Genomic DNA, 26338 nt, shown 5'->3' on the forward strand with positions numbered 1-26338 from the left:
CCTCTTTTTTACAGCTCGGCATGAAGAAGAAGAAGTTTATGCCTTACAATCATCAGCACAAGTATTTCGTCGTCAGTGAGTATACCTGCTTTGCCCAATCGGTCCTGTCTAACACTCACCACTGACTCCTATATTAAATAATCCCAGGGGCTGAGAGGACTTCTCTCCCATGACAGTCTTATAGGAGATTACAGTGTTTGGGGTACACAATCTATGGCTGAAATTGTCACCTCATTTGCTAAAGCAGCTGACACAAAACAATGGCAAAAAGGTGAAAGGAAAGAGGAGAGATGAGGATAATTGAGGAGAAGGAGATAAGATGAGAGGGACAGATGAAAGGAAACTGAGGAGTAGTCATGGAGGAGAGGAGATGAGGGGGATGGAGGGAGAATCCATCTATTCCCTACCATCACTATGCTATCTGAGCACCTTATCAATGCAAATGTTATAAATCAGAAGAGTCTTTGTCTCTGTCCAGAGGTGAAGAGGCGCTGCCGAGGTGATTGACAATTCCATTATTACAGACAAATGTAGCTCTAATGCAAGGTGGCGATTATGGAGAGTGAGGTGGTCTGTCAGGGAGATGGGAACAATACAATGGAGGGCTTTAAAGATCAGGATCAAAACCTTGAACTTCATTCAGTATTTGACAGGGAGTCGGCATACAGTGTAGTGCCAGAGTCATGCACTGTCCATGGTCTGTGTTGATATGTGTGGGGGTTGCTGCATTTTGAGCCAGCTGGAACACTTTACAGGATATTGCTCTCATTCTGATATATTGCATTACAGGAGTCAAGCCTGGAGGTCATGAAAATGTGGATCATCATGATCAAGTCCAAATCTGACAGAAAGGAGTGCACTCTCCAGGCTACCAGTGGATAGAAGAGAGCAATTTCACTGCTGTAGCTATTTGGGTATTCAGAAGCATTGATGAGTTCAGAAAGATGGTGTGTAGCATCAGGTTCACCTATTGACTCTCAGGTGCAGGGAGATGGTATGAATTGCATTTAGTTGGAGGCAGGTGCAGATTTGAGAGTCGTCTACGCTTTGCTGGCCTCTGAATCTATAAAATGGAGAGAGAAAGGAAGGGGAGTAAAGAGGAGAGTAAGGAAGGAAGATGAGGAGTGAAATCTCTTGGGAAGCATAGTTCAGTGATGAGCACTGGAAAGCCCCGGAGCTGCACAGAGCTCTCCTTTCATTCTGGTTTCCAGGGTGTTCATTAACTAGGTGAGGCTGTTAATGTCTCTGCTCTTCTTGTTTTCTTCTCCAGCTATGCCCCTGCTTGTGGTTCCAGTGTTCCAGTTGTACTCCTTGTACTTCATATTCCAGCGCAAACTATGGAGGGTAAGTGCACTCAGTATTTCCCACAAACCTTTGCAAATGTGCAGCTGCTCTTCTGAGGAAGTTTTAGGACCGGGCCCTTGTTTGTCTAGAATGGTGAAGGAGAATTACAGCATATGGATCCAAGGCATCTGCTGGGGCTGGATTCATGTTGCTGTGAGGGGGTGAAAGGGAACTAGAATGCAGGGCCAGCCAGTGGGGCTTAGAGGATTGATTTCTTGAGCTGGATTCCTGCTACTCCAAGGTAGTTGAGGGAAGCTACAGTGCAGGAACAGTGAGTGGGCCTTTCTGGGTGAGGTTTTTTTGGGCTGGGCACTCTCTGGTTTGAGGTAATGGGGGAAATCCACAATACACGGACCATTAGTGCAGGTTACAAGGAAACTTCCCAAGTTATGTCCTCACTGATGTGGGAGAATTGAGGGGAGCTGCAAAGGATAGACATGGAGTGATCCTTACATGGGGGGATTTGGGGCTTCTATTCCTCCCATTGCGGGATGGTGGAGGGGTACTGTTCTGCTGTAAACTGCTGTCCTGATGAAGGTTTCTCTCCTTCTGTCTCACAGGAACTAGCTTGGACTCTGACCTACTTCATCCGATTCTTTCTTTTCTTCGAGCCCTTACTGGGAGTAACGGGTGTCCTGGGATTCCTCCTGCTACTCAAGTAATCCTCACTCTAGGCATGACTCCCTCTGCCTACTGGTACTCACACCTGACTGATTGACCCCTCTTCTCTGCCCTCATCGCTCATTCCTTCCCATCTGTGATTGCTTCTAGCCACTCTGCTTTTCTCCCTTTTCCATCATTGATTTCTCTCTTATAAGAGTACAAATTATGTTTTCCATACATTGCCCTCACTTTTGTCGGGGCCTTTTACTGACGACTCACTGGGTGGAACATAAGAGAGAAGTTATACTTGGTAGCCACTCATTCTGGTGGGTCTGAGGGGGCCTTTTACTAGCCAGAAAGCACTTTACCAGGCAGACATTGGGTTGGGATTGCAGGCCTGTTACTGGCCATTGCCAGTTTGCATGGGCATTTTACTGAGCAGTCAGTGCTTTGGGTGAGGTGGCCAGTTACTTATCTGTTGCCAGTTTGGACTGGGGTCTTATCTGGCAACCTTTGGCTTGGGTGCAAGTTACTGGGCAGTTTTTGGGCTGGCTTGATGTGTGGGTCTCCATCTGCTGTGACTATATGTGGCAATGACTGCTTTGTCTATATCTGCACAGCGTCCTAGAGAGTATCTTGTTTACCTGGATATCACAATTGAACCACATCCCTATGCACATTGATTATGATAACAATATGGACTGGTTCTCTACACAGGTAAGAGACACTCTTTTACCAGGGTCTGTGGGTATGAATCCCAGGGCAGGGACACTGGGAGCATACATGAAATTTTGCAGTGGGGATAAAGGTCAACCAGGAGCTCCTGGTTGACGAGATATTGGGAGAGGAGACTTGTGATCATCTGTGTGGGGTGGTGGGGAATGAAGCCTGGACTGATTGGGGGTTACATGGAGACTGCATTGATGTAAAAACCAGAATGAGAACATATAGATATGGAAGCAAAGAGAATGGTAGGTAAAAGCTGCCTGATCCAGGGCACTCACATACAGTTCTCCCTGCATAAGAGGCTCTGATATTCTTCTCCTTTCTGCTTCCTTGACCCTGTGGCCATTTTTCCCCAATAGAAGATATGAGATAAGGAGTGGGAGGACAGGTCTGTGCCGGTCCAACTGACGAGGCCATGTCACTCCAACTGAGTGAGGACCTGATTAATGCAGTAACTATTCCATATCCTAGCATGCCATTCTCACCCAGGCCTAGTCTCCCTGTTCTAATGAACAAGGAACTGTAATCCCCACACCACCCCCAGGCAACCCTGCTCAAATTAGAAGAAAGTGGAGGTCAGGGGTTGGTACCAATTAATCCACTTCCATAGATCCACACTCATTTCTCTCTATTTTTCTCCCCTAGCTCCAGGCGACATGCAACGTGGATCAGTCCCTGTTCAATGACTGGTTAACTGGGCACCTGAACTTCCAAATTGAGCATCAGTGAGTATAGGCATCTCAGGAGGAGAGGAAATTCCCAGGGGGCACTGGTGGCAATAGGTCTCAGCAGGAGGGGGAAGGAACTCCCAGGGGCACCACTGGGTAATGCATCCAGCAGAAAGGGCAGGAATTCTCAATGGAGCACCAGTGAGTACCGGCCCCTGGGGGAGGGATGGGATTTCTACAGAGCTCTGAAGAGTTTAGATCCTACTGAAACTGCCTCATTATTTCTCCACAGTCTTTTTCCTAGGATGCCACGACACAACTACTGGAAGGTGACCCCCCTGGTGAAGTCACTATGTGCCAAACATGGCATCGAGTACCAGAGCAAGCCCCTGCTCACTGGCTTTGGAGATATTTTGCGGTAAGTATGAACAGAAAGGGTTGGTGCAATAGTTGCTGGCAAGATGGGGTCAGGTGTTGAGACAGAGGGATGCAGGATGTAGGTGAGTTGGGACTGGATGACTCAAGATTGTGAATGACTCACAGTAAAGATGGTCCAGTGTTTAGGGCACTAGCCTAAGACTTGGGAGACCCAGATTCAATTTTTATCTTGCCAGATTTCCTGAGTGACCTTGGGCAAGTCACTTTGCCTTTCTATGCCTCAGTTCCCCATTTGTAATATAGGATAATAGCACTGCCCTACCTCTCAGGGGTATATTAAGAACAAATACATTAAAGATTGTGTCAATCACACCATCAGCAGATGGGATTGCAGCGATCCTAGTGTGTGGAGGACACCATTTTTGTCCGCACAGTGTGACCGTGCATGCACCATACATACAGGGTCATGCAGTGCAGAAAATGCAATTTTGTAGAGCGAAATGGCATCCCCCATGTGGCATGACCTCACATGTACCATGCATGCAAGGTCATGCTGTGCAGAAGACACCATTTTGCTTTTCAAAATAGCATCCTCCATGTTGTCTGGGGTCCTGGAAGGAAATAAATAATTAAAATAGGGTCATGGCGACAAAAAGTTTGGGAACCACTGCCTTAGAATGGGATACTGAGTCTTTCACTTCTAGATCATAGCTTCCAGTCTAGACCTAGGTCTGGATGATACAACTAGGCAGCTGTGCAAATAGCAGCAAATGACATTATGCAAGTCCCTTTGTGTGTGCACGTTGCATAAATCTACAGAATGTCCACTGTTTTACCCTCCTCCAGCTCTTTCCGCCTGTCTTTGCATCTTTCTTCTCTATGTTTGTCTGTTTCTTCTGTGTTTCTCCATAAGGGGAATTTATTGGATTTCCTCTGCCTGGTTCCATGCTGCTGCCCTTAAAAGAACATTAAGAGACAGAGAGGGAGATCACTAAATAGTGAGGACAAACACCTCTTGTTACAAGCATTCTGTATAAAAGGTGTGTGTGTATTGCATGTGAATAATTATATGAGGGAGCTGGTAGTGATCCCTGTTCTTACATTGTCCAGCCTGTTCCAGTGGTTCTCAAACTTATTTTATAGTGCTCCCCTTCTTTGTGTCAGTAGTCATTTACGCTCCGCCTTCCCTCCCCCACGGCTCCCAACACACAAGTACATATACTGCTGCCCAGCTCTGAAGGCAGAGCAGAGAGAGTGGTGGCTGCTGGCTGGGTGCCCAGCTCTGAAGGCAGCGCTGCTGCCAGCAGCAGCACAGAAGTAAGGGTGGCATGGTATGGCCAGCCAGCAGCTGCCGCTCTCCTTAAGCTTCTCACCCCTCCCCCTAGAATACTTCTGTGCCCCCCAGGGGTGTGCCCCCCCAGTTTGAGAACCTCTGTTATAAAGGATTCTTTCAACTTTTTCATTAAGAAGCTTTCACACCTTGATATTTTTGCATCAGGCTTTTAATTTTCAGCAGGGGGAATCTTCTTGAGCTACAGAAATGCCGTTTCTTTGTCTCCTAAATTCCATTCAGATATAAAGTTCCCTTTTCTCACTGGTCTTCCTCATGAAATGTTGGCAGCCTGCCAAAATCACTGAACATTCCAAGATTGGGTTCTCACCTGCTGTGCATTGGGAACAGCTGGAGCTTTTGAAGTGGTGGTAGTGGTGTGCAGATGAAGATAGCCTGGCTTCCCCTGTGTTGTCCCTTGGACCAGTGTAAGGCCCCAGTGGCCCATTTACACTTACTGAGGCCCCACATGGGCCAGAAGCTCCCCCAACTCCCTCTACGGGCAGGAAGGGAGAGGCTGGGCTCTCTCCAAGCATTATCCTGTACCCAGCACAGGGGACCAGTGGCCAGTCCCTCCTGTGGGGGAATACATGGGTCAGGAACTACTCCTGCTTTGGGGAAGGGGGAGAGAGACAGGGTTGTCCCCCTATTCCCTCTTCTGGGAAAACTACATTCTCCTGCTGCCAGTTAATGTTGTTAGTCCGGTAACTTGAGTAATAATATGCTGTGTTGCCCTGTGAAGGTTTAGGGCTCAAATCCTGTTGATCATTCATGATGGGTTTTGGGGGAGGGATGTAGATTATCAGAGTTGCACATAATGGAATTTGGTTTTTACCTTTCTTTTTAAGGAAAACCCTAGGAAATCTCTCTCTCTCTCACACACACACACACACTTTAGTTTGCAAAGTCAAGAACTTGAAAGTTAGGAAATACCAGATGTGCAGGTGAATGTACAACGATAGTTCTGTAATCTTTTCCATATGCATTATGATAAAGTCTTTCATTGCATGATCACATACGGTCCCCCTCCCCCCCTTGCCTCCTTCAGTGCCTAAGATGGAGAAACAAAGGAGCAGAATTAAGGGGTCCTGCCGCATAGTTTTGGTTTCATGATTAGTACACAAGGACTTGGTCTTAGGCAAACCATTTAGATGTACAATAATGTGCTACTATTGAGTAAGTTTGTACTCGATTTATCACTGGTCTTTTAAATTTACTTTGGTTTGGTTTGTATATGGGTTATCTATTAGAATTCACCTAATCCCTCAGAGGAGGAGTGTGATTTCTCTGGATCATGATATCAGCCCCTATCACTGTTGGGCTGTACTTTGGTCTGTGTGGGTATTCAAAACAGCTCAGTAGAGTTCTGTCTCCCCATGGAAAAAGCTGAGGTTCAGGCCTCTTTTTGCCTGTATTGATTTCAACTTTATTTTACATGTTTGGGTTTGTTTCTAGGCAGTAGTGAAAATGTATTTCTTCTTCCTGCCCCATCTCTCTCTCAGGAGAGTGTCAGAGCTCTGATGCTTTGTTTCCTCTGGTCACTTTGGTATATGTGCTTCCCTAATCAGTACCTCTCAGTCAGCACAGTGGCAAAATGGCCTAGAAAACTCTGTAGAGACCTCAAAAGGAGCTTCATATTGTGAGGCAGCATTCTCAGGTAATCCAGAGGCTGAATGCCGTCACGCATGCTCTGAGCCCATCACCTCTTGTCCTTCCAGAGTTAAACAGGGGAGATGGGGCTTCACACTAGATTCTTGCTTTCTGTCTCACCCCTGTATTTTTTTTTCTCTTGATTTTATGTTCAGTCTCCTTTGCTGACTAATTGGGCTCCAACTCTCTCCCCTCTGCAGCTCTCTGAAGGATTCGGGGGAACTCTGGCTTGATGCCTATCTGCATGGATAAGCAGCAACAGCTCCTATGGAGGAGTTACCTGGGATTGACTGCCATGAAGATGTAGTACACAGCAGTGGAGGGCAAGCAGGTTCAGGGAGATGAGTGGGCCTAGTTGCTGCGGTGGGAGAGCTGTTGGGCTTAGTTTGAGTGTGGGGTTTTATGATACACTTTTTCTGTTATTCTACCTCTGTAAGGTGTGGTATGGGTATATGGGGACCACTAGAGGTTAACCTTACTATGGGGAAGGTGGCTTTAGCAATGGGAACAGCAGCCCTTCTCTCTGCTGACATTTCCCTTGCTGTGTACGTGGCAGTGAATCCTATCCAACTTCTTCCTAGTGTGAAAGAATCAAAGTGAAAATGGGGACAGTGTAAATTCTGGGGAGAGGGAGAATGTGGAGAAAAAAGGAGAAAAGCCAGTGCTGAGAAAGACAAAGAAGAGCCTTTAAAGGCTACAATATACATTTCAAATCTATAAACTAAGTATGTAAGCCACAAAGTGGATGCAAGACTGAATAGTGTGGACATGAGATTAGAGGGGCCAAAACTCAGGGTGGGGATGGATACAAGACCATAGAGGTGAAAACACCAAGCAGGATTAGCCATGAAACCAGAGGCAGTACACAAGAGCATAGACATGAGACTAGAGCTGATATGGCATGTTCAGTGGACCCACTTATGTGAGTGCCTTTTTGACTATATATATGTGTAAAACACGTAGAGAACCTCGATCTCAGGTTAGTTGTCCATTTGCAATTTTCAGTGAAAACAGTATGAGCAGTTTCCCCCCTGCCTAAGGCAAATTCAGGTGAATAAAAGGGTTAATTGAGCAAATACTGATATTGCATGCGTGATAAGGATATACATTAGTCCAGGAGAATCCCCAGTCTATTGGTTTAGGTGTTAAAATACCTCTAGAGGTTTAGCTTAGGAGAAGGAGTCTTGCAAGACTAAGAGGCAGATCTATGGTAGAGTGATTTCATTTTTGTTGTATCATAAGTTGTAAAAGCTGTCACAGACACGTCAATATTATGGCTTTTAGTGCTTACCTATATGGTGCTGCCTGAAGCTTTAAGGGACTCCCAAAGTTGCAACTAAGTGGTGCTGTCTCCCTGGCTTCTCTTAGAAAGTAAAAAATGGTTGCTAATTTGAACATGGGTGTTTGGCCAATTAATAGGGCTGAATCATTTCTGTCTGTCATGGACAATATAACAGATCCAAGTTTCCCCAGACTTAACAGCTGTCAGTAGAGATGGAACTTGCATCATTCTACTCCACAATCACAAGCCCCTACCATTTAAAGAATCTTCATTAACTGTAGCAGTATTAAGGCTTATGATACATACCTGACTTTCCATCAAGTTGAGCCAATGATGCACATACACTGTAGGCAGTATATTACACTTGGTTGTTTCTTGTGTTACGTGCTTCTGAAGGGGTCCTCATAAATACAGTTCTTCGAGTGCTGTTCCTGTTGGTGCTCCACTTCAGGTGTCGGTACGCCCCGGTGCCACTGATTGGAGATTTTCAGTAGCAGTGCCTGGTCGTGGGTGTATGTGCGCAGTAGCCATCTTGTGTCCTGACCCACTCATTCCTTCTCAACTGTCCTCAGCTGCAGACTGAGCTCCAATGGCAGTGTCAGAAATTTACCTAGAAAAGATTTAGAAATAGTTATTGCTAAGTTTAGTTCCCAGCAGTTAGTTTATAGTTAATCTTAGGTTTCTGGTTAACCATTTAAACTTTCCTGTGTGTTTTTTAAAAAAAAAAAAATCTCAGAGAGCTCTCCTCTCAGTTTCTGTCTCCTTGGACCATGACAAAGTTGGACAACGAAAATGCCACGCTCCCCTGGTTTTAAACACTGCACTTCATGTAAGGATGCTATACCTATCTCTGAGGACAGTGCTACCAGCGTCCCTTGATGTCGCGGACATGGCTGCTCGCGACGGCTACAGCTATAATCATGAGACTGGCATCCTTCCAGAATCCCAAAGTACCTCCAGATTAAAGACCTTCCCTTTGACAGAGAAAAATTATTTTCCATGAAGACTGACGAAGTCCTACGCTCAATGAAGGACTCTCAAACAACGCTCCGAACCTTGGGCATATATACACCCCCTAATAGACCTAGGAGATACCAATCTTATAACCAAAACAGGGACACATCAGTTCACTGACAACAGAGACCATTCAGCAATTCACACAAAAGACATCGTTCACAGAGATGCTGACCACCTCACTCCCAGTTGACTGCGTCACAGGTACCACCGGCCAAGAAGCAATTTTGAAGATTTGGTTGAGGGTCTGATTGACCTCCCCCGACAACCAGCACATTGTTACACAACGTATCCAGATGTTTGGCAACGACTACAGCCATTTTACCAAGCGTGGGCATCCATCCCCATAGATCACTGGGTACTGGAGATAGTACGATCTGGTTACACCATCTCTTTTATCTCCATCCTGCCTACCCATCCCTCTTCAGGGACCCTTCTCACTAGCCTCTTTTGTGGCAAGAGGTAATCCATCTTGTACAGCTAGGTGCCATGGAACTCACTCCAGGACAGCACGGGGGGAAAGGGTTCTACTCCCATTACTTTGTGACCCAAAAGAAAAATGGAGGATGGAGACCCATTCTTGATCTCAGGAAACTCAACAAATGTATCCGTACCCAAAGATTCAGAATGGTCACCCTGTACACTATCATCCCTGCGCTGCACAAGGGGGCTGGTTCTCAGCTCTGGACCTATAAAATGCGTATTTTCACATTACCATCCATCTACTCTAACTCCAGTACAACAATTGACTTCATAGGAGCACACCTGGACTCAGTGGAGGCCAAAGCATAACTGCCAATGCTTCGATTCACAGCAATGACCTCCTTCATATCGGTGGTCTCAGACAGCCCATGGGTGTCTACATGCACCTGCCTACAACTCTTGGGATGTATGGCGGCCACCACTTTCACTGTAACACATGTCAGACTACACATGTGCTGTCTCCAAGGACTGCTGAGCTTGGTATACATCGCACGGAAGCACGTTCTAAACAAAAGGCTCACACCGACCCCAGAGGTCACCACGATGGTGGACAAACCCAATAAACCTTTGCTCGGGCATCCCGTTTCAATAAGATCCTTTATCCATACAAATCAAAACAGATGCTTCACTGATCTGATGAGGAGCTCACCTGAACCAACACACAATCCAAGGCAAATTTCCCCCCACAGAAACACACTTACACCTCAATCTGGTCAAATCACACACGGTCCGCAACGTGTGCCTACATTTTCTCCCTATTATATGTGGCAAAACGATAAGCGTCCTGATGGACAACATTGCGTGTATGTTCTATATAAACTGCCAGGGTGGAGCACATCCCTTTCCTTACGCACAGAGGCCTTAAAAGTATGGAACTGGTGCATAAAACAAAACATCACTATTACCGCAGCATACCTCCCGGGTCAACTGAACATAAGGGCGGACACATTAACAGACTGTTTCCCCAAGAACACAAATGGGAAATGAACGACGAAATATTACAACACATATTTCATGTGTGGGATCTTCGCACAGAGATCTGTTTGCGACAGTAAACACAAAGTGCCCAAAGTTTTGCTCACAAGCAGGACTGGGAGCATGATCCCTAGGAGATGCCTTTCTCATCAAATGGAATGCTCCCCTCCTATATGCATTCCCAATGATACCTCTGATCTCCAGGGTAATCCACAAAATATGAACCAACAGGGCCAAAATAATCCTCATAGTACCGACATGGCCCAGACAGACTTGGTTCCCTTACCTGTCACAGATGGCGATCTGCACACCATTCGTTCTCCCTCGCCTACAGAATCTTCTCTTTCAGGATGACAGTCAAGTCCTCCATCCAGACCTGGAGAGACTTCACCTGAAGGCATGGCTCCAATGCGATGAACTAACCTGCTCAGAACAAGTAAAACAAATGTGTGTTCCTGCTGTTTATTAACACATTACTTACTTCCAAAAATGGAACAGATTCTTCTTATGGTGCCAGACCAAACAAATATCTGCAAGACAGGCCCCACTTCCACTAATCCTGGAATACTTATTATCCCTAAAGAACTCAAGACTTGCTGTGAGCTCATTTAAAGTTCATCTTGCTGCCATCACGGCCTTCCATCAAGAGGTAGACGGGACCTCAATATTTGCTCATTACTAAACTATTTCTAACGGGTATACAGAACATGTACCCAGACATCCGAGAACCCACACAAGTATGGGACTTAAACCTTGTGCTCCAAAGGCTAACCAGAGCCCCATTCGAACCTTTAGCCACATGCTCATTACTTCATTTATCTATGAAAGTGGCATTTCTGGTTGCCATTACATCAGCGTGGACAGTCAGCAAGATAAGGGTTCTCATAGCTCACTCCCCATAAACAATATTCTTCAAGCATTAGAACACGCCAAAAATTTCATGTGTTCCACCTCAACCTACCGATCCATGTACCTGCGTTTCATCCAAAACCACATACTAACACACAAGAGGTGACCCTGCACATATTGGATGTGTGCCGTGCCTTAGCTTTTCATCTGGACAGAATGAAACCCTTCTGAAAATCACCCCAACTCTTTGTGTCCACAACAGAACGTTCTAAGGGCTCTACCATATCCATGCAAAGATTATCTAAATGGATATCCAGCTGTATCCACATGTGCTATGTGTATCCACTACACAACACTGAAGCCCCATCAGGCATCAGAACCCAGTCAACAAGAGCTTTATCTACCTCCATAGCATTCCTACACAACATTTGCATTCTAGACATATGCAGGGCAGCCACCTGGGCCTCCAAACACACATTCACAAACCACTATGCATTAATCTCAGTTCAAGCTCAGACACAAGATGAGGCCTCATGGTACTAGCCTCAGCAATAAACCACAATCCAAAGTCCCTTCCATCCTTATGAGGGCACTGCTCTACATTCACCTGAAGTGGAGCACCCATAGGGACAGCACTTGAAGAAGAAGAAGAAGAAGAAGAGGAGAAGGTTACTCACCCTGTGCAGTAACAGAGGTTCTTCGAGATGTATGTCCCTGTGGGTGCTCCACTACCCACCCTCCTCCCCTCTACTTCGGAGTTCGCTTTAAGGACTCTACGGTAGAGAAGGAACTGAGGGGGTCAGGACACGCGAGCGCTAGATGAAGTGCCAACGGCACCACGAGATGGCTATTGTGCATGCACACCCCAACCAGGCACTGCTACCAAAAAACTCCAATCAGGGGCACTAGGACACATCAACACCTGAAGTGGAGCACCCACAGAGGGACACATCTCAAAGAACCTCAGTTACTGCACAGAGTGAGCAACCTTTTCTTCAGGCAGAAAATGAGAATTCTACCCCTCCACACACACACTTTTTAAATATTTTATTGTGATATACAAGGAAATATACCACCACTACCACCCACAACGAAGACATAGGATGGATCTAAATTGACATGTTTGTGGAGGACAAGCATACAATATATAGCATAAAATTTTGATTCTTACTGTATGTAATTTTTAGTAGCAATAAATAACCATTCTTTGCTGTGTGTAAGTTTGATACTGTTTGAATCTATAATGATTGCAGGGTAATTATATACTGAAAACAACTGAACTAGTTAAGGATGCCATGAAGTGAGGAAAATGGGCTTGTAGCTTTTTATTTCAGAATTTATAATGAGAAAAAAATAGCAAAATATTATAAGCCATCATCTACCCCTACTTTAAAGAGCTACCCTAGTCTGTTAAGCTACAACATAAAACAAGCGTTAATATTTCTGGCCTACTACAAGCAGGCTTTTATATTGCACCCCTATTAACTCTAGCAGAAACTGAAACCTACCCGAAGAGCAGATCTGCTAAATTTCATGCACCTTGTATGCCACTGATGCATGCAAGCCACCAGAGCCGATACTAGCCCATTGGGAGCCCTAAGCAGGAATAATGGGGTATGGGTGGTCCCTGCCCACCCCCCTGAGAATTCTAACTGCATTATCTCCACAAATTGGGGCCCTCTTGAGCTGCGTGGGGGCCTTAAAACAATTGCTTAGTCTGTCTTATGCCTAGCAGTGCCACTCCAAGCCAGCCTCTTCATTTGCATAGACCGGGGCGGGCAAACTTTTTGGCCTGAGGGCCACGTCGGGTTTCCAAAATTGTATGGAGGGCCGGTTAGCGGAGGCTGTGCCTCCCCAAACAGCCAGGTGTGACCTGGCCCTGCCCCCTATCCAATCCCTTCTGCATCTCACCTCCTGACTGCTCCCCCGGGACACCTGCCCCATCCAACCCCCCCTGTTCCTTGTCCCTTGACAGCCCCCGGAACCCCCACCACCCCATCTAACCCCTCCTCTCATTCCTGACTGCCCCCCCATGACCACTGCCCCATCCAACCACCCCTTCTCCCTGACTGCCCCCAGAACCCCTGCCCCTGACTACCCCCTGCCGCCCCATCCAACCCCCTTCGCTCCTTCCTGACTGCCCCCTGGGGACTCCTGCCCCATTCAACCCCCCTGTTCCCCACCCTCTGACTGCCCTGACCCCTATCCACACCCCCGCCCCCTGACCACCACCCCGAACTCCCCTGCCCTCTATCCAACCCCCCTGCTTCCTGCCCCCTTACTGCACTGCCTGGAGCACCGGTGGCTGGCGGCGCTACAGCTGTGCTGCCCAGAGCACCAGGACAGGCAGCCGTGCCGCCCAGTGGGAGCCAGCCACGCCACCGCGCAGCCCATAGCACTGGGTCAGGCCCCAGCTCTGCAGCTGCGCTGCCCCAGGAGCTCGCAGCCCCGCCGACCAGAGCATTGTGCTGGTGGTGCAGTGAGCTGAGACTGCAGGGGAGGGGGAACAGCAGGGGAGGGGCCAGGGGTTAGCCTCCCGGGGCAGGAGTTCAGGGGCTAGGCAGGAGGGTCCCGTGGGCCGTAGTTTGCCCACCTCTGGCATAGATCAAATTCAATGTCCCACATTCACATGGAATAGTCCGCAATGTCAGCTCACAGTCACTAGAGGCCACTGTGATGCCTGCAGTCCTGCAGCATCTGTCTCACTGCTCCCTCTGCTGGATCTGTGCAGGGGTAGAGCAGTGGGGAGAACTAAGCAAGCAGCAGCAGCAAGTGAGGGGAGGTCCAGGGGACCCAGCCACCCCAGACCCTCTCCAGCTTCCTCAAAATTCCCTCTCCAGTCACCCAGTGTTCCGCTACACACACACACACACACACACATCCCTCCCTCAAATTCTCCCCCGCAAATCTAAGTACACCCTCAGTTTTTCCAAGCCTCCTCCACCAAGCTGCCCCTTGTCAACCTCACAAACCCAACTTCTCGTAGCTGACCCCCAGCTTCCCCCTGCCACTTCCACCTACCCAGCCTCCTAGTTTATGTCCAGACAACCCCACAAAATTAGCTTCCCCAGATGTTTTTGAGCACCCACACACCTACCACAGCTGCCAAGTTTTGTGCAGCCCTCTTTGGACTGCATAATTGTACAATCAGTCTTTTAACAATCTTCCCTTCCCAGAGACAGAAAATAATTACATTTAAAGGGACAGTGTCTTTAAAACATTCCTTTGCCACAGGGCCAGGCTTGTTTGTTTCAGATTTACTTCCATATACATGAAGTGTCTGCTGGCCAACAATATGAAAAACCATTCTGGTTCATTCATTCAGGTTCCCCCACTCTCTCTCACTGACTCACATTCACACACACACTCACTACAGGCAGTGACTTGCATTTCCTTTCATGGCATTACTAGTCCCAGCCGAGTAGTTCTTGGATCACACCAGTTGCAGGCATTGAAACTACAAATAAATAATAGCAAACTAGCTAGCCATGCCTTCCATGCTGAAATTTTAACAGCTTCCAGTGACTTTAAAGTACATAACAAGGGTTGTTTTGCACAGTTCTGCATCAGTGATCCTTTATTAAAACACCTCTCCATGGAAAACAATGATGGACCACTAGAAGTTTTTATTCCTGTTCTTAATTCAGACCAAGCCACCATTCAAGCCTTGACCGCTCACCTAAATGGCTAAATTCCAGATTAAGGTATGCATGGTACTTTAAACTTAATTCTTTCACTTCTGATACAACCTCAAACTCGAGGCAATGAAATAAATGCCAGACAAACAGAAACTGTTACCCAGCCACCAATAATGAAAACCTGCATGGCCGGTGCAGTATGAGTGGGTGGAGTTGTTGGCAAAAGCTCAACTTCACTGGGCAGTGAGAGGTTACAGTTGTGTAACCAGCCTCATGGTGAATAAGTTTAGCAATGAAATAAATCTGTACTTTAGCCATAAAATCATTGTGCAACAAAAACTACAAAAAATAGCCTCCAAAGCCTCAGGGCTGAAAGCGCGATTAGGGTGAAACAGAGAATTTATACAGATGGGGAAGTGTAGTCTGAATTTGTCCCTCAGTGAAATAAGGGCTCCACAGTCCTGCCCTTTTCAGTGATCCCTAGAACTGAAATTGCTGATAACGAGGTCTAAGTACTAACCCTTGGATCTGCTTTGGGACAGCATTTTCAGTGAAAGAGCCTACTCAGCCTGCACAAACAGTGAGATTCCCCCAATAATTGCTGAAATCCCTGAGAGCTACATTAAGTGGTGGGACCTCAAGACATTGCAGAGGTTGCAGTAGAGAGGCTGGTGGCAGCAGAAAAAGTGACGGCACAAGCAGCCAATGGCAGCGGAGTGAACGACAGCACAGTGGCCAGCGGCGGAGTGAACGATTGCACGGCAGCGGGCAGCGACGCAGAGTAAATGGCGTGGCTGCGGCATCTGAGGCATTGCTTGATGCCTTGCTCCCCTTTCCCCCTCCTTCACCTCCTCAATGGCAGATGAACACACATGAATGCACTTCTGAATTCTGGGTCTTCGCTGGCCAAGGACAGCAAGTGTGAGTGGGGTGCGGTGGAGGAGCAGGGAGTGGCATGTTAAAGGAACATTTGTTTGTCAGATTTTCACACCACAAGGTGAGAAACTGAGGCAAAGGACACTGCCCAATGTACTCTGTGGTAGGTGTTTTACACATGGTCATATGCTTTTGAATCATGGCTGTGGTGTTTTCCCAAATTAAAGTCAGGTTATTTTCTCTTTTTTATTCAAAGTTTTCTTTGCTATATGGGAACTCAGTGCTTGCGAGAGGGGAAGTATTCCTTCTTAGAGGTGCCCAGAGGTGGTGGTCAGTTTTCCCAGATTACAGAGTGGGGGCTTGAGCTGGTTCTGTATTGTATTGCTAAGAGGAACCCCTAGATACTGAACCAAGCCCTTCTTGCTGCCAACTGCACCTAGCAGAAGGGCTACATAGAGAAGGATAAACGACTAGGGACAGGGGAAAGGGATTTTTTTTTTTAACCTATTTGCTCCATTTTTAGTTTGAAACCTTTTCTATTTGATCCCTTCCCCTACTTATTTTGAGCCCACCCCTTTTATTTTCCATTTTGACCAACTGTAACTTCCTGCCATGTCCCCAGCTTAATCTTCCCACCCCCTCTTTAGTTTCTTCTCTTCCTGGCCCACAAGACATTGCATCACCAGCTGCATAATGCAAAAAAGGAGATTAACTAGATAGTGAGTCCCATGTAAATGTCAGTAATAAGGCAATTGCAGGGGCAGCAAGTTTGAGAAAATGGTCTCTCCTCCTGCTGGTAAGTCATTGCTCCGACCTCCTGCAGCTACTCTCCTGGCAAAGGAAGGAAGGGAAGATTGGGGTCCTAGGTTCAACCATCTAAGAATACTTAGGGAGTCCAATTTGAGAATTCATGAGATGTAAAGCCATATGAAGAGATTCAATCAACAAGAGAGTAAAAATTTAGGGGTTGCAGGCAACGAGTCTCCCTCAGCCCCCAGTGCTCATGCCTACACCTAACATTCCCTTACTCCTAACTTTGTGCCTTTCTTAACTCTGCCCCTTATGGTTAGAACAGCCTTCTAGTCAATCTCTATCCAGCCCCATCCCTCTGTGACTGTTTCTGAATAGTCCGTGCTATTTCTTGTATTAGTATTAATTAGATCAGAACCAGCCTGGATAAATCAGAAACAGCACAAAATAGAAAAAATATTCACCAGTGCTTGTTCTCTGAGGTGATTACAGATATAGAAGCCAGGGGCGGGAGGATGGATCTTCCCTCTACCACAATCCAAGAAGTCAGGTCAAGTCAGGGGCTATTACTGACCACACTTTGTTTAAGATCATGGAGACCCCTTTTAGATTTATTTTCTGCGAGTTAGACGTTGGCTGGACGGTTGAAAACTAGGTGAGCTCACTTTGCAAGACACCCCTGGCTCAGGCAAGCTGGGACAGTCCTCTTGTTCTTGTATTATTGAAAAGGATAAACAGGAGCACCCCCTTTACTGTCCATATGCTATACATTATTTTGCATATCTCTATTATGTTTCCTCTTACTGAACTCCTCTCTCAACTAAATGGATCCAATCTTTTCATGTCCCCTCATATGGAAATCTCTCCACTCTTCCAAATATTTTTATCCCCTGTTTCTGAACTCCTATTTCTGTTATATCTTTTTTGAGATAGGGTGCCAGAATGGAACACAGTATTCCAGGAAGGGTGAACCATTGATTTATATAACATTATATAAACAGCAAAATTAAAGCAAAATAAAAGGACTATTCATGTCAATGGAAACGTAAGCTTTGCAAGTGGCAGAGAACGGCTCCCACACTAGATCTATAACAAAAACAATGGTTTATATAATTGCAAGTTTCCTAAAAGATTTAAAGCATTTAATATCCAAAGTTCTGATCCGGGGCACCAGAACGGGGGGGCCAGGAGACCATGCCCCGCCTTTTTACTGGCCATAAGGGTGAGCGACGAGGGGGAGGTGGCAGAGAGGAGCGAATGGGGGGTGGGATCTTGAGGGGAAGAGGTGACACAGGAGTGGGACTTCAGGGGAAGAAGTGGTGTGGGGGGGTGGAGGCTTAGAGGGGGATGGGCGGCACGAGGGCGGGTGTTGGGGAGAAGGGGCGGTGCAGGAGTGGGACTTTGGGGGGGGTAGGGTTGCCAACCCTCCAGGATTGCCTTGGAGTCTCCAGGAATTAAAGATTAATCCGTAATTAAAAATTGTCATGTGATGAAACCTTCAGGAATACATCCAAGCAAAGTTGGGCACCCTATGGCTGGGCGGCACAACGGGGTATGGCCACGGTTTGGGCACCTGTGGCCCCCCTCCCCCACTTTCAGGGCGCTTCTGCCACTCCTGGTTCTGATCAAGATAAGGAAAGAAAAGGCCAGGGCTATCCTAGTAGTCCTGATGTGGCCAAGACAGACAGACATTCCCTTACCTCATCCAGCTGGCTGTTTGCTCTCTGATCACCTTCCAGACCATCCCCCATCTTTTCTCTCAAGAATCCAGGCAAATCCTTCCCCCCCAGTCTCTGTGTTCTGGCTACATGGCTGATCTCTTGAGATCAGAAGGACCGTTTGTTTGATTAAATTTGTTTTCAGTAACCACTCATCATAGAGTCCAGTGTCTGGGCAGTGAAGGAAGGGCTGGAATGCCCAGAGACTACATTTTTTGACTTCTTGTTAACCAATGTAGCGAGACAGAAATTTACTTTTGTTACTGGCTTCCTATAATCTAATGAGAGAATAACCACCAGTTTGGTGTGAGCTTGCCCTATTTCTCAGCAGTTTATCCTGAATTTGGCATCCTCAGCTGTGACTCACTGAGGCATGGTGATAGGAGGGCTTTGGCCTTTTAACTTGAGAAGACTAAATCTTTTAGAAAGTCTTTCAAATTGTTTCTCTATTGCAGACAGATCTAAAGGGTCAGCCGCCTCCAAGCAGAGATGCTAGGCAGATATAGGACTGCATTAATTGTCACTATCAATCTTGGGGTCTCCAACTTCCTTCAGGTGTACAAACGCACTCAACGAGATCTTTCTACTTGAATAGCCTTTCTGAAAAATGTTCCTGTTACTGAAATGTATGGGTCCGGGACTTGGACCTCTATACGTACCTTTTTCTGAACATTGTGCAGTAACCCAGTGTGACGGGTTGGATCACAGAAACCCCCTTGGGAGCTGCCACCCAATGTGCAAAGACTACCCCTGCTTCTGTTTTCCCTGCCAGCTCAGGATTCCAGCACCCTGTCTTGCTGAGCCAGACACTCCAGTCTGCTCTAACAAAGACTCAGGGTCTGAATTACTAGTCCCAAAGCTGCAAGTTTACCCGAAACCAGCTCACAGGAGTGTGCTTGTCTTTAGCACTCAGATGCCCAACTCCCAATGGGGTCTAAACCCAGATAAATCCGTTTTACCCTGCATAAAGTTTATGCAGGGCAAACTCATAAATTGTTCGCCCTCTATAACACTGATAGAGAGATATGCACAGTTGTTTGCTCCCCCAGGTATTAATACATACTCTGAGTAAATTACTAAATAAAAAGTGATTTTATTAAATACAGACAGTAGGATTTAAGTGGTTCAAAGTAGTAACAGAACAAAGTAAGTCACAAGCAAAATAAAATAAAATGCGCAAATCTATGCCTAATCAAACTAAATACAGATAAGTTCCTCACCAGTTCCAGAATGCTCCCTTTTACAGGCTACTCTCCCTTTAGCCTGGGTCCAGCAATCTCTCACAACCCCTGTAGTCTCTGTTCAAGTATCCTGGGGGGGTGGAGAGGCTCCTTCTTTAGCCAGCTGAAGACAAAATGGAGGGGTCTCCCCCAGGTATAAATAGGCTCTCTCTTGTGGGAGGAGACCCCCCTCCTACCTCCTATGCAAAGTCCAGCTCCAAGATGGAGTTTTGGAGACACCTGGGCAAGTCACATGCCCCTGCATGACTCAGTCTTTACAGGCCGACGCCATTGTCTACATGGTATCTTGCATGTCTCCAGGAAGACTTCTTATGTGGATTGGAGCATTCCAAGATGCATTGTTCCCCAAGTGTTTCCTGATCAGGTACTTAACCTGGCGAATTTCTTCCTACAGAAGCTGACCAAATGCCTCCCAAAGCTTACTTAGAAACCAAGTAGGCATACAGCCCATATTCTTAACCTCAAGTAGAAAATGATATATATATGTACAAATAGGATGAATAGATATAGTAGACCATAACCTTTACGGAGATATGTTACCTGGCACAGGCAGCACAAAACATATTCCAGTTATGTCATACATACATTTATAAGCACCCCCTCCCCATAAAGCCTTATGGGGTACACCGTCACACCCAGATCTCAGCTTCCCATGCTACGTTTGGCTCTGCTGTGTTATCTTTAGTTTTGGACTCGACTCCAAAGCTCCCTCCTCCTTAGTGAGAACTGCTTGGTGGTCACCCAGAGTGGAGCATCCATAGTGGCACTACTCGAAGAAGAAGAGGTTACTCACCCTGTGCAGTATCTGCGGTTCTTCGAAATGTGTGTCCTTATGGGTGCTCCACTACCCTCCCTCCTTCCCCTCTGCTCTGGAGTTCTCTGCTATAGAACTTCATGGCAGAGAAGGAACTGAGGGTGGATTTACTACAGCAATGGAAGAACTCCTTCTGTTGTTGTGTAAGGCCATGTCTACACTACCACTTATGCCGGCAAAGCTTATGTCACTCAGGGGTGTGAAGAAAAACACCCCTCCTGAGTGATATAAGTTTCACCGGTGTGCACAGCACTATGTCGGCGGGAGAGCCTCTCCCACTGATATAGGTACTGCCACTCATTGAGGCGGTTTTATTATGTCAACGGGAGAGCTCTCTCTGCTCAGCATAGAGCGGCTATACAAGCAATCTTACAGTGGTACAGCTGTGCCGCTGTAAGCTCACTAATGTAGACCCAGCCTAAATGTCTCTGCTACAGCATTTCTAGAGTACATATACCCACTGTCTACACTACAAAGTTTTGCTGGCATAGCTATGTCAGCTAAAAGGGGGGGGGGTCACACTTTTTGCCAATGTAGCTATGCTGTCATTACCCCCAGTGTGGGTGCAACTCGGCAACGCTAATGTCTTCCAGGGAGGTGGTTTAGCTATGCCTGCAGAAAAACTCCTGCTGGTTTAAGCCACGTTTCTACCAGGAGGCTCAGCAATGCATGTGTGGTATAGACAAGCCCTGATAATAGTATTTCACAGTGCTCTAATAACACTTTCCTTCTGTAACCCTTCCTTGCATTAGGACTGGGGGGTAATCTAGGATATTGATTTCTTCTCTTTGTTATGGAGAGCCCTGTTTGCCATTCTAACAGTCAGTGAGACAATGGGTAGCTGTAGAGATTAGGGAAGGATCAATGGAGTTTAAAAACAAAGGGAATACAAATAAACCATCTCCCCTGTGACTAGAGGTGGGAGCCATTTAAAAATAATAATTAAAAACCTCTTCCTGTTAAAGTGCCAAGTGGACTGGGGACGTGGGACCTGCTCCCCCAAGGATAACTAATTGATGGTGAGACTAGTGGCCTTGAGGGAGCAGAGCACATGTAAGGGAAGGGGCATGTCGTGGGCAGCACCTGGTGTATTCAGCATCCAAAGAGCTCCTGAGAGGGTGCAAGCCAATAGACTGCCAGAAGTGTGTGTGGGAGGGGAATCGAAGAAGTCAGGTGGTTCTCTTGTGGGGTTGCTGGTCAAAGTCATTTTGAATTCTAATCCTATCCTCCACAGTGCTAGCAACCCTTCCCAGCTTGGTGTCCTCTGCACATTTTATAAGCAGACTCCACTCCATGATCCAGGTCACCAAAGAAAATACTGAATCGTACCCAGACCCAGGACAGACCCCTGGGGGACTCCAATACAGGTATCCCCCAACTTTTACAGCAAGCCATTGATAACTACTCTGGAATACAGTCTTTCAACCAGTAGGACACCCATCTTTTGGTAACTCCCTCTAGGCCTCATTTCCCTAGTTTGCTTATGGGACTGTGTCAAAAACCTTCCTAGAATCAAGCTACAACATGTCTACACCTTCCCCCGATCTGCTAGGCCAGTAACCCTGTCAAAGAAAGGAAATTAGGCTGGTTTGGCATGATTTGTTTTGACAAATCCATGTTAGTTATTATTTATAACCCTATTGTCCTCTAGGTGCTTACAGATTTATTGCTTAATAATTTGTTCGTCTCTGTTTTTACAGGTAGTGCGGGACTGCCAAAACTTAAGCTTGTAGAATTCATTGCTGTTCTGTTTTTCATCCCGGTGGAAAGCTTTATTGACAAAGCATGGGCAGTCAGGCTTTTTCTTAATCTAATTTGTTCTGGCATGGCACTTGACAGCTGGGATCATGCTGCCAAGAATGTTCTGTTCCCAGAACCTGAGTCAGAATCCGTGTTTATCCAGTTGCATCATCCCTTTTGGAGTTAACTACCAAACTACCAGGGGAGAGAGGTAAATGGCAAACTACCGGGGGAGAGAGGTAAATGGCAAACTACCGGGGGAGAGAGGTAAATGGCAAAGGGAGTTCTAATAGGGGTGGAACAGGGAAAAGTTTGGCAGGGCCAGTGGGTTTTCAGGGCCCTGGGAGAGGTGGAACTGAGAGGAGTGCGGTAGCCAATTGGCTCTTGGGTGGGCAAGACTGGGTGGGGTCACTTTCAATATGGATAATGCAGAGAGGGCAGCTAGTTCAGTACCGGCTCAGGAGTGTAACGGCAGCAGGGAGAAGAGTGAAGTTGCTCAGTGCTGAGGCAGATGGGGATAGCTTCAGAGTCAAGTCCTCCTAAAGTGCGGATGAGGGATACAATGGAGGAGGCAGGCCCCTGCAGCTCTTCACCTGGGAGGAGATCGGGCTCCACATGGGCTGGGGGCACCCGCAGCAGGAGCGGTGGCTGGTGATCAACAGGAGGTCTATGACATCAGCCAGTTCTACCGGCATCACCCGGGGGGCGCACGGCTTATCAGTCTCTATGCAGGGCAGGAATGCCCCGGTAAGAGCCAGGATGGGGGGTGAGAGGCATGTAGCAGAAGGTACCAGTGTGCAGGGCAAGATACCATGGTAAGAACTGAGAAGAAGGGAAGGATCATGTTGCTTGTCAGCTACTATGTGGGACAGGATACTATGGTGAGGCCCAGGAGATTTGTCAAGGTGTGACCAACCAATCAAAGGGGCTGGAAAACTGGCTTAAAAAGCCAGCTGGGATTTCTTGTGTCATGAATGAATCCAAGGGAAATACTACAGAGATGTTATGGTCAACTCTATGCCTTCCCCACCACTTCCCCAGAGCCATAGGAGGCTATTTGCAAGTGAATCAAGTGGAATAGGACAGGGCTGTACTGACTGGACTTCAATGACCCCTAATGGTGTGTCACATGCCACGGTACAATCCAGACCAGTGGTGGGTTGTGTCATTGCCTGTCCTGCAGCCTTGGGTGCCTCACAATGCTTTGCTGTTGTAGCTCCCAACCTGGGCGGCTCACAAATAGCCTGTCATTGTGCAGCTCACACTTAAGTGTCTGTGTATAGCAGCAGTTCTGGTCCAGCAGCCTGTCAGCAACACTCCAGCCACACTCTGGCTCCCACCAGCCTTGGTTACTACTTGCAGGGTGACAATAACACACTCCCAGTCCTGGATTTTCCCAAAACTGTGTTCTGCACTGTCCAGCCCTCTCCTGGGTAGTTTGGAGAACAGAGGTCCCTTGCCCATGTAAGTGGGTCAATATTCAACAGTTTGCTACTTTAACCAGAGTTACCAAACAGTTTGGTTTAAAGACAACACTGGATTGGTTTAGATTAAAAGATAAAACAAGTTTATTAACAATAGAAGATAGGATTTTAAGTGAGTACAAGTATAAGGTATTAAAGTCAGCAATGATTACAAGACAAATACAGATAAAACACTTTCTAATAGCTAAAACTTTACTTTGAACCAAATCTAGCTTGTTAAGTCCTTACCACGTGTTCCCAGCAACATGACTGACCAAATTCTCGGGTCGGGATTCTCCCCTCTCCCCCAAAGTCAAAGGGCTGGTTCCCTTGTTGTGAAAGAGAGAGAGATGGAAAGAAAGATGCCTTGGGGTGTTTTTGCCCATCACTTTTATAGTCCAGTCACTCTTTGAAGTGGATTCTTCTGATGATTATCCCTCAAAGCAAAGTTTATTCGAACAGTGAAGAAGGCACTGGTGATGAAGGTGGCTCCAGGCTCTCTCTTCTCACCTCTTCTCTGTTTGCAGAAATGCAGATTTGCCTGGTCTCCTGCCTTTGCCCTCCCCCCCCCCTCCCGCCCACTTTGCTGTCACGAGGACTCTGTGTACTACATATATGTAAACTGAGGTACACACACATTCCTTTGTTTAGGACACACCTGTTTAACAACTTTTCCCCAGGCAGGACTGTGTGATTTTGAACATATGCTAATAACATCATAAGGGGGATTTCATAACTTTACATAAATAATCGCTACATATATTTCACCATGATATTATTGACCAGCAGTTTTCAAATAATACCTCACAAGGCATATTTTGTATAAAGACTATTACAAAGTGGGTAGTTTGTGAATACAGGATTGCTTCTGGTCACACTGTGGAATACCTCATTGAGGCTATTGCAGCCAGCCATAATGTAGAGCAGCCTAAGGGAGGTCTAAATTATGTCTGGGACTGGCCTGGCCCTTAACAGTGCAGGTGTGCAGGGGAATACAGGGACTTACAGCTCCCTTGTCCTCCACCCCAGCCCAAGCTGCCCTGAAAAGAGCTAAGAACATAAGAACAGCCATACTGGGTTAGACCAATGGTCCATTTAGCCCAGTATCCTGTCTTCCAACAGTGGCCAATGCCAGGTGCTTCAAAGGGAATGAACAGGGCAATTATTGAGTGGTCCCTTCCCTGTCATCCACTCCCAGCTTCTGGCAATCAGAGGCTAGGGACACGCAGGGCATGGGGTTGTGTCCCTAACCACCATGACTAATAGCCATTGAGGAACCTATCCTCCGTGAATTTATCTAATTCTTTTTTTAACCCAGTTATACTTTTGGCCTTCACAACAACCCCTGGCAACTAGCTGCACAGGTTGATTGTGCGTTGTGTCAAGAAGTACTTCCTTCTGTTTCTTTTAAACCTGTTGCCTATTAATTTCATTGGGTGACCCTGGTTCTTGTGTTATATGAAGGAGCAAATAACACTCCTTATTCACTTTCTCCACACCAGTCATGATTTTATAGACCTCTATCATATCCCCACTTAGTCATCTCTTTTCCAAGCTGAATAGTCCCAGTCTTTTTAATCTCTCCTCATATGGAAGGTGTTCCCAACCCTTCATCATTTATGTTGCCCTTCTCTTTACTTTTTCCAACTCTAATATATCTTTTTTGAGATGGGATGACCAGAACTGCACCCAGTATTCCAGGTATGGGTGTACCATGGATTTATATAGAGGCAATATGATATTTGCTGTCTTATTATCTATCCCTTTCCTAAGGTTCCTAACATTCTGTTAGCCTTTTTGGCTGCCGCTACACATAACATGAATGTTTTCAGCTGTGGCACAGCTTGAACATGTGGGTCACAGTTTTCAGGGATTAAGAATAGAGGTGGGTGGGAAACTATTTTTCTACCTGCTGAAATGAACCTGAGACCTTTCAAAAGTAAAAATATGTGTGTGTGTTTGTATGTGAGAGCAAACAGCCTGGTCGTTAAGGCCTGCACTTGGGATGTGGGGAAACCCCAGTTCAAGATCCTCTGCACTTTGGTTTCACAAATCAGTGCCTTAACCACCTGGCTATTCTGGGTTGAATCTCTCTCAACATTCCAGCCTGGACCCAAGAAACTTTTCCCATCAAAACTGGTACATTCCCATGAAACATTTCAGTTTCAATTAATTGGAATTTTCCAAGAACAACAACAACAAAAATCAGAAAATTCCCAACCAGCTGTAGTAAGAATCATATTTTCTGTCATGGCTAAAGTTACACAAATCCTAATTTTGGATGTTTATGAAGTAGCAGAAAGAAAAAATTGAAAAAGGATGTGCAACTTCCATTCCTTACCCTCCTAATTTGAATATTCAAATTCAGGTAATTTTTTTAAACCACAAGGAGACAAAGCTATTATTTGATGCATATTCAAATTAAAAGGCTTTTTATAGCCCAAGATATGCAGTGGGATGTTTTTGAACCTATCTGATATTGCACAAACTACTGAGTAGAATAATTTTTCCTTCCCACTTTTTGTAGCTCTTACCGCTAGAATGCCAATAATTTCTGAAAAACCTTATTAGACTCAGACATATCTTTATGCTGATGCTGTTTCAATAGATTGAATCTCTACTTATACTCATTTAGAAAATAAAAAGATCTCTTCTCCTATCCACGCTTCCCATCTCTTTATAGTCTCTTCTAAAATAACCACTGAGAGATCATCCCTTTTATAAATTTCAGTCCCCTCTGCCAGATGAGTCACTCACCAGGGGGAACTGGTTCCTCTGGACTGCAGCCAGATCATT

At 46.3% G+C, this 26338-nt stretch overlaps 1 protein-coding gene across 1 annotated transcript in view; it reads left to right on the forward strand.

Annotated features, from left to right (window-relative positions):
* LOC135878316 (acyl-CoA (8-3)-desaturase-like) overlaps positions 1-12522 on the forward strand; it is a 30547-nt gene extending 18025 nt beyond the window's left edge. The window contains exons 6-12 of the mRNA XM_065403946.1: positions 15-75; positions 1271-1344; positions 1905-2002; positions 2568-2664; positions 3319-3398; positions 3634-3759; positions 6900-12522. Coding sequence (XP_065260018.1) covers positions 15-75; positions 1271-1344; positions 1905-2002; positions 2568-2664; positions 3319-3398; positions 3634-3759; positions 6900-6951 — 588 coding nt within the window. The 3' untranslated portion in view covers positions 6952-12522. The remainder of the gene's footprint in view (positions 1-14; positions 76-1270; positions 1345-1904; positions 2003-2567; positions 2665-3318; positions 3399-3633; positions 3760-6899) is intronic.
* The last annotated feature ends 13816 nt before the right edge of the window (positions 12523-26338 follow it).

The sequence above is a fragment of the Emys orbicularis genome, chromosome 4, assembly GCF_028017835.1.
Source record: "Emys orbicularis isolate rEmyOrb1 chromosome 4, rEmyOrb1.hap1, whole genome shotgun sequence".
In the NCBI taxonomy this organism is placed as follows: Eukaryota; Metazoa; Chordata; order Testudines; family Emydidae; genus Emys; species Emys orbicularis.